The sequence below is a fragment of the Triticum dicoccoides genome, chromosome 2B (genome assembly GCF_002162155.2).
Source record: "Triticum dicoccoides isolate Atlit2015 ecotype Zavitan chromosome 2B, WEW_v2.0, whole genome shotgun sequence".
In the NCBI taxonomy this organism is placed as follows: Eukaryota; Viridiplantae; Streptophyta; class Magnoliopsida; order Poales; family Poaceae; genus Triticum; species Triticum dicoccoides.
The window spans coordinates 696,672,509-696,681,327 of record NC_041383.1 but is presented as its reverse complement, the minus strand read 5'-3'; the positions used below and the strand labels follow the sequence as shown (position 1 = coordinate 696,681,327).

Below are 8,819 nucleotides of genomic sequence, written 5' to 3'. Positions count from 1 at the left end.
ATAAGCCGGGTGCCTGGCACCTGTTACACACGGCTTATACCTTATAACCCGAGTGCCAAATCTGAGGTATTGTGGTTTGCAGGTATTCAAATGTATGCGTACACACCCCAGGTATTTGAGTATTCAAATGTATATGTATACACCCCGGCTACAAACGCCCACACATACGTAGTACGTACTGCTGTTACACATAGGAATCAATCGAGTGGATCGATTAGCTAGCTATATACATACTACTAGTGGTCTAGTACACGTGAGAGCAGATCGAGCGGCTCGATTAGCTAGATAGAGGCTAGCTTTGCTTGCTGGTGGATCGATGCGGCCGTGCTGGAGCACTCACCCGCCGGCGAGGAGGAGCGCTGCATCGAGCTGAGCATGGACGGGTAGCTTCTGCTGCCGCGAGTTGCTGCTGCTTGCTCCATTGGCTGCTGCTCTTTGAGGAGGCTGCGGCACTTCGGCTTAGGCGGCGGCGGCGTGGAGGGGAGGAGTGGACGGAGAGGAGGGAGAGCCGGTAGCCATTGAGGAGAGGATGGGGATATAATCCAGAAATAAGAGAAGGATGGATGTACAAGCCTCCTCAGCGATTGCGATTCTCGACCGTTGGATCGGGCCGCTTGATGCGTTTTCGTCCGTTGGATCGAGAGGTGGGAGGATCTGGGCCGTCGGATCTGGAAGAAACACTGCTGGAATGAATAGTAATGACAACATATTGTAAATACCATGCCCCCACCAGCGCATTTTGGTAATTTCGCGTGGTGGGGGTATAAAAGGGCCGGTTCCCTGGTGAACCCTAGCCTCCTCCTCTCCCCGCACTCGCGCCCCCTCCCTCGCCCGCCCCGCCCCGCTCGCTCGCCTTTCCCCGCCCCGCCGCCTCGCCCACCCCGCCCCGCCGTCCCGCCTCGCCCGTCCCGCTCGCCGTCTTCTCTCCCCTTCCCAGCCGCTCGCCCCGCCGCATCGCCGCCGCCTCCTCCTGCGGTCGCTCGTCCCTCCTCCTCCACCCAACCCCTAACCCTAGCAGCTCCCGCCGTCGCCGCCGTCTACTTCGCCCAGCCTGCCGGACCGCCTCCGTCCACTTCCACGGTGTCGTCGCGGTCGTCCTCGCCTACACACGGCAAGAGGAGCGCCCCCACCCTCTCCTCTCCTCCTCCCCTCATCACGAGCCAGGACAGGGTGGGCCACCATGGCCGGGCAGGTCAGGCGGCGCGTCCAGATCACCGAGGAGCCGCCCGCAAGGTCGGCCATGGCGCAACCGAGCAGAGCAGGTGAGGAGGGAGACGCTGGTTCCTCTTTCCCGCTGCTTGCTTCGTCGTCGGCGCGGCTCCGATGGACTCTGGCGGCTCCTCTCTGTCTCCTTCCTCGCCCCCACACACGGCTCCACTTCCCGCTGGCCTTGGGGCTGGCCGGCAGCAGCGCCTCCCTCCCTGCCGCTGCCAGTCCCGGCGCCGCCGACGGGTCCATAGGCAGGTAGCCCCACCACTCCTTCCTCCTCCCCCTTCCTTCACCACGCCCTCCCTTGTTGCATCCTCTATCCGTTTAGTTTCTGTTTTCCTGACTCTTGTGTCGGACGAGTGGTTGCTGTGGTAGATTGGGTGCGACTATTTCTGGATGAGTAGTAGTTGCCGCGTGATTTTCCCCGTGCGTGTTCTGAGTTCACATCTGATGGGATTTTGCGTGATAGGTGCCTGTGGTAATGCTTGCAGGGGCAAATATTGGTAACTCGTAGTTTGACTTTTTTCAGATGAGCTAATGTACTGCATGTTAGCAGCAGTGAAAAATGTTACACTGACGATATATATTTAATCTGCACTGCCTTGACCTGAAATCATCAAAGCTTATAGCAGTAGCGTGCAGTTTGAGAGCAGCAGGAGCTTCGCCTTGGTTGTACTGCCCAGATTGGTTGACACATTGGTTAATTGTCCATGTGTACAATCCTGTTGATTGTGGAGCAGTAAGGAACATCAGGGAATTTTTATGACCTGGACTTATCATGTGTGAATAAAATTAACAGTACAAATACACGTTCTTCAGGCCTTGTTGATCAACAAAATTACCAAAAAAGTTGATACACATGTTGATCTGTAGGTTTATTCGTACAGGGTACTCTTGTGAGTATTTTCCATTTTGAAATTGAAAATAAGCCGTCAAAACTGAAATAAATTGGAGTACTGAAGATCTGCTTGTACTGCCATTTTTTTTGAACTGTGCAGCAAAAGAAATAGTTGCCAATCAGTTAGTAGCATAATTATTGACAGGGAGTATTTAGAACAATCCATGAGGTAGCATAATTATTGATATTAGCTCCATCTATTTTTTGTTTACATGTAATTGCAATGTGCTCTTTTCGAGCTTCACTGTTCAGGATTTTATCATTGGTTATGTTTTTGTGTGGCTTGGCAGAGGCGTCGTTCTTGGTGGTTGAGCCGCTGATGCAGAAGATTCATGGAGAGATTTGTTGGGTGGACGCCGACATCCTTGCCGCCGTCCGGTTGCAGGTTCAGTCTTGCGATCTCATGTTCCATTTGGTTCGCAATATCTATGCTCTTTGCATTAGTACTGGTTAAATATGGCCAAACTAATGTGTGAAAAGGTGCTTGAACCTTCTATATTAAAAACTTTTAGATTTATTCAGCGGTAACATACAAGCGGTGGCTGACCCTATTCTATGTTGCTAGCTTTAGAAAATTGTGGAAGCTACCCGTCCTCCTGTTTTCAACTGAATATAGTTCAAATATATTTGCTTCTATTTCCAATGGTTCTAAACACGTTCCTTAGTTTCTATGAGCAAATGAAGAAGATAACATTTGTTTGTTCTTTGGAATGAAGGAATTTACATAGGTTATTACAGTAAATGCTTACTTTTTTCTCCCCATGACCAGGGTAGTGCTTACAAAAAGAGGCAAGCTGAAGAGGAAGGTTGGAAGAAGGAGAGCAACTGTGCATTGTTATGATTGCCTCTTCCTCCTATTGCTAAGGTAAGATATACGCATACAATACACTCACTTGATTGTTTCAAAGGGATTCTAGAATTTTTTCTCAAAGTGATACTATTTGCATATTGAAGTTATCCCTCCACAATCCATTTCGTTGTACTTCCTCCAGAAAGATAATATGATCTCCATAGAGGATTGCTCAGTAGAGTGTTTTTATGTTCTCTTTATTAAAATATTTAAGGCTCCAAGCTTCAGAGAATCAAACTCAGGTTCACTATACCATTTTTCATATGCTTATGCTTGAATTGGAGGTGAAGTCTCAGTGTATCAAACCACACAGTGAAACACATATACACATACGACTATACAAGGAAGTGTAAAGAGGTGTGAATGAATAGCATCGGTTATGTGTGTTAGGAATATGCTCTATTATTTTTGCAAGAAGAAACTTGCTCTAAGCTCTGTGTGATCAATTTTATGTGTTTCTGCTATACAGTGTCACAGGCAAAAGGACCAAGTGCGGGCGGGTGAGCATCAGGAGTCCAGTTGATTGGCTTCGGCCTTTGAGTTGCTGCTGGCTAGCGGTGCCGCTTCTGAGCGTCTCCTCACCCCTCACTCATGTGGCCCCTTCAACTGGTAAGATCCCCCCCTCTCTCTCTCAAGACTTTGCTGATTAAACATTTAATAACAAATACATACCATACATTGAGCTAGATTTGGTTGCCTCAAAAAGGAAAAATACGTCTCTTTGTGTAATTGTGGTAATCAATTTTAATCTTTCTTGCTTTTACCTTAGTCTTGCTCAATATGGTCTTATACTTTGAAAGTTCTAATCTGGTTAACATTAAGCTTTTGAAGTTCTAGTTATACCTGTGTTGATAGTCATTAGAAGACAACTAAACAACCAAAGGTTAGAGTTCAGTTTCAGTTATGTATCAAATTATTTATTTCATTGAGATGTCTGAGATTTAAATTAGAAGAAATTTTATTAGCTTTGCCATGTGGCTACAAAATCCCCTCGCTATTTTTTGATCTTGACAGTCTCTGAACCTGTTATATTCTGTAGCTTTGGAGAACATACTGGACATTCACTGTTGCTTGAGATATATTAATCTGTTCTATTTGAGATATATGGGTCATTGGATAAGTAGGATCCTCTATACCGAAGTGAACATGTTAGAAGTATTTACTAGCTCTCCTCTGCTTTTTTCTGCAGGTGGCACTTTTGCTTGTGTCTTGTTATCTTTTCGAAATGGTGAAGCTGACAATGATAGCCTGTATCACTGATGGCCTTTCATTTGCGGAGTGCTTAGATGGTGGTTATGTTAAGGATGTTGTCTTCTACAAGCAGCAAGCAAAATTGTTGTTCAAAAACATATATAAAGGCCAACATGAATCATCAAGACTGTCAACTGAGACTGGACCGTACCATTCCAGGTTAAGGTATGTATTTACATTACATGATACATTTTTTGCTTTCAGCAAGATGAGGATAATGTGACTGTTTGTGTGCGTGCGTGCTATATGATACATTTTCGCTTTCATCAAGATGAGGATACTGTTACTATTTGTGTGCGTGCATGCTATATGATATATTTTCGCTTTCATCAAGTTGAGGATACTGTGACTAATTGTGTGGGTGCTTTAGTGGTTCTAGGTTATTGTAGTAGTATAACTAGGCTTCGTTTGCACAAAATCCAACTAGGCTTCGTTTACACAAAATCCAAATAGAATTTAGTTTGGAGCTGGTCAGATCCATGTTGTCCTAAATTGTAAAGTACAGCTACAAGTCTAAACCTGGACATTTTCAGAAACTGGGCATTTTTAGAACCTGAACATTTTCAGTTAGTGGCTCAAAATTGTTCGTATCTTAACGGGCATTCTGATCTGTCTTTTTTGGTAGCTGCGGGTTCAAAAGCGCAGTAATGATATTTGCTTATAGTTACTTCAATTACTACACTTGGTTTATCTTTTAAGGGAAATCAGTTTTGTTTACACTGAAAATAATTTGTGTGCTTATCCCATTAACTTGAGTGTGTTATTACAGGTTGCAGGAATAGCTTTATATTAGGAGCAGCTTCTCCACCACCACTCAGCGGTAGAGGAGGTGTGCTTCTTCCCCAACACAACATAGCGTCAGCCACGGTATCCTCGGCCCTCTCCCTCTATCTACCCTCTTCTGTTCCTTACCAAAAAATCATTTTTTTACCTTGTATAATACTTGTGATTTGGACCGATTTGTGTTTTGGGGGGCATCAATTTGGTGCTTCCCCCGTCCATGTGCTGCAGAGAAAAGGAGAAGAAGGGGATGGATGAGCAAGGAGCAGAAGGACCTGAAGAAGAAGGGCAAGGGAAGTGGGGCGATATGCATGTCCAGGGAGGTCCGTCCCCCTCTCCTCCTCTTACTTTCCTTGTACTGCAGCAGCCCTTAATCATCTTTGATTTGTTTTATTTAGTTGTGTTACTTGTTCTCTCCTAAGAAAAACTAGAAACCTGAAGAAAATTGTATTGAAAGTAGTTGAACTTCCAGATTGTACATGTTTTTATTTCTCACTGTAAATTAGCGAAACAAAAACTGAGATCTTTCCATCGTGTATGAATGATCCGTTGGAAATATGAAACGACACTGAGGTTGTGCGAAAAAATTTGTGCAGGGTATAGAAAACCAATTAGTGTTGGCTGCCTTGAAGGGAGCCACAAGGAAGAGAGAGATCAGTGTACATGACATGAAGATGATAAGGCGCCACTTCCACGATGACATCAACATCGCCGTGGTCTGTCTTCAATGGCACCTGGGGCGACATCAGATCATGTAAACACCTAATATTTGTACATGGTTATGTCCACCTTCAACGGAAGGCACACATATCCCCATTTGTGGTTTCAGCTTTACGGGAAGTTTTTAGTCGTGTAAGACTAATGCTTATAGTTTGTTTTCAAGTATTTCTGTTGCTGGGCTTATTTTTAAACTATAGTTTGGTTGATGAACTATTTCTACTGAAAAGCTTATTTTGAAAATATAGTTTGGTTGGCGAAGTTGCCTACTATATCACTTAATTCATGTACTATTTGGCAGGACTGACTATGTGGCTGTAAAAATGTCTTTGTTTTTTTTTTGTGTGGAGCAGATTCTTTTTAGAGGCCTTGCCTTGGACTTCCTGGATCCTGATTGTTGTTTCGCGTATCTTCTTTGGGCCATTGCTGTTCTTCTACCACTCATTCATATATTATTTGACCATTTGCTTTGCTAAGATTCAAGTATGATGTAATTTAGATTTGTTCTCTTCAAACTTGCACCAATCAATATTTCTAGCTCTTAGCATTGTCTAATATACAATTTTATTGTATGCAGGACATGCATCCTTTAGCTAGATTCATCTTTGTTTGATGTAGTTCTTTGTGATCTGAAAGCAACTGACTACTCAATACCAATCAGTGCATGGAGGGAACTCCTGTCCACCACGCCGGCGACAGGAACATGGAAAACGCAGTCCACGGTGCCACCAATGAACAAGGTAAACACGAGCTGTCGGTCGCTTATAAATTCTGTACTTCAGTAGTATCGATCTAGGGTTCACGTGAGTGATCTTACTGTTATTCGGGCTGTGTATAAAAATGCTGCCCTTTTCAGAGAGAATACTCCAAATCTATTGATTATAATTTAGTTGTGGTATTGAGTTTTACTTAGTATGAATACTCACATAATGAATCTATTAAACGATCTAAAGGCCACCTATTCACATATTAACTTGTGCCACCGTTGTTTTCTTACTTATCGTGTCATTCTTGTTTTTGAGCCTGGCCTGACACATTCTGTTTCCAAATATATTATACCTATAGAATAATTTGGTGTCTCATTAACTGAAGAGCTGATCAGCCCAAAGTCTATGGTTAATGCCATTCTTGGTAACATTGGTCTGCCTGATGCAAAACAAACAAGGACTACAAGAACTACAATGGACGTGTGAGTGCAATCATCTTTTTCTGGCCGTTCCTGGCGCATTGTTGAATTAGTCACCTTGCCTCTCTTGCACTTAACATTGTCTAATTAGACTTTTCAAAATGATTATCCAGGACTGCTTGGCCTCTCGTTTCGATTAGCCTATCATTAAAGTTGGAAACACCAGAATTGACGCTTGCGTATGAGTGTGTACAGGTTGTCCTTAGGATTTTCTTTGTAGCAAACTCGCTGGATTGTGGATTGGTTTCCTAGGCCATTGTTCTTTGTACAATACTTGAAGCGATCTGCTCGTGTGTGTGACTTTGTCCGATGATTAGGCTTTAGATTTTCTGCTGGTTTATCTTATGATTCATGGTAGCATTTGATTTTTTTTTCAATTACTATGTCTCAATTGTCGAACAGGACAGTAAGAATCTAATAAAACTCTTGCACAACAAAGATTGTTGTCCTTTAGTTACCCAGACCTTTGTTTTCATGGTATAAAACCAACTGTTGTCAACTTTAGTACTCTGGAAAATTATATAACCATTCTGAAATTTCCTATGACACAGGCCGAGACAAGCATTGTAAGGATCCCAGTTAGAATGATGCTTGATCTCCTGGTAGAGCATCTTGGGCTTCACAAGGCCATCTGAGACTCGGGCTCAATGAGAACACAATGAGAGTCATCATTCTCTCTGACACTGCTGTTCAAGACGACCGGACCTGTCCACCGCGCATGCCCATTACTGGTGTATGAACATTGCATCCTTTAATTTACCCTGTATATGAACATTCCATTCTTCAAATATGTTGTACTATCATTCTGGTGGCTATGGAGATGTGTTGTACTGTAGTTTTGGTATCCATTGATGATGTCTTGCTCCGATTACACTTGAATCTGTAGTTTTGGTATCTATTGATGATGTCTTGCTCTGATTACACTTGAATATTTTTTTTTTATTTTTTTATCCTGATTGAATACATATGATAAGTCTGGCTTTCTACTAACTTCACCATTACATGCATGGGCACATTGTTGAAACTGGCACCCTCGCGCCAAGGCGCGCTGCTGATCTAGTAAGGGAGAGAGGGGAGGGAGGAGAGAGGCCAACAGCCATTCGATTTCGGAAGGAGCGCACGAGATATGCGGCTGAGTTCTTGCCATGTCACTGATCCGTGGCTCACACGGCTCAGCCAATGAGAAAAAAGCACATGAGCTACATTATGTGTATTTCTTTACTAGTACGTTTTCATATTAATTAGGACCCATAATTGCATTATTTTGTCATACATTTTTATCACAGCCTCTAGGTATCATATAAAGACACGCTACCAAGTTTCAAGAATTTCGGAGTTCGTTTTCATTCTTTGGAATTAAAAAACCAACAAACTTTATGTTTGGGTCGAATATTGGCGCCCTTGTGTTTGGAATTCCTTTTATTTACTTGTATATGGTCTAAACATAGACTCAAGAACGCAAATATGAATTTTCAATCAAATTTTGCCAACATTTTCACGCACTTGTAGTTCAAATTTGAATTATATCAGTTAAATGTCTAGAAATGCACTTAATGACTTAAATATAGCAAACGGAACCGAAAGATACCAAAATTTTACATGGATCAAGTAATGGTGTATATTCAGTGTATAAAAATTTCCAAGACCAACGGATGTAGCAACGGTTGCTTTGCCTTCATACCTTGCTCGTTCTCTCTCGAAAACACGTTCCTTCCTCGGAGACGGTCTAGTTTTCAAGTGATGTACATCACAACTTTTACGATATGTTCTCAAATTTATAACACAGCATTTAGGTGTCATATGAAGGCACCATGCCAATTTTCATGTTTTTTGAAGTTTGTCTGCATTTTTTGGATTTATAAACCGAAAAACTAGATGTTCGGGATCGAGTCTTGGCACTCTCATGTTTGGTTTTCCTTTCTTTTTAT

The 8,819-nt window shown here is 42.9% G+C and overlaps 2 protein-coding genes across 5 annotated transcripts; both read left to right on the top strand.

The window, feature by feature from the left end:
* The first annotated feature begins 1,097 nt into the window (after window positions 1-1,097).
* LOC119368365 lies at window positions 1,098-2,968 on the top strand. Its single transcript, XM_037633650.1, has 3 exons — window positions 1,098-1,464; window positions 2,400-2,492; window positions 2,877-2,968. Exons 1-3 carry the CDS (start codon window positions 1,324-1,326, stop codon window positions 2,946-2,948), a joined length of 306 nt encoding a protein of 101 aa, XP_037489547.1. The 5' UTR covers window positions 1,098-1,323; the 3' UTR covers window positions 2,949-2,968.
* A 454-nt stretch (window positions 2,969-3,422) lies between these two features.
* On the top strand, window positions 3,423-7,776 carry LOC119365685. Of its 4 annotated transcripts, XR_005175720.1 has the most exons (8): window positions 3,423-3,566; window positions 4,147-4,373; window positions 4,978-5,075; window positions 5,220-5,311; window positions 5,585-5,742; window positions 6,283-6,445; window positions 6,798-6,894; window positions 7,443-7,776. XR_005175720.1 is itself a non-coding variant. In XM_037631333.1 (7 exons), the coding sequence occupies exons 4-7, from the start codon at window positions 5,243-5,245 to the stop codon at window positions 7,524-7,526; spliced, it is 390 nt and encodes a 129-aa protein (XP_037487230.1). In that variant the 5' UTR covers window positions 3,423-3,566; window positions 4,147-4,373; window positions 4,978-5,075; window positions 5,220-5,242; the 3' UTR covers window positions 7,527-7,776. The 4 variants fall into 4 exon arrangements, 2 of the variants coding, with proteins under 2 accessions (XP_037487230.1, XP_037487232.1); XR_005175721.1 differs by lacking the exon at window positions 6,798-6,894; XM_037631333.1 differs by lacking the exon at window positions 6,798-6,894 and having other exon boundaries at window positions 6,367-6,445.
* Window positions 7,777-8,819: the final 1,043 nt, after the last annotated feature.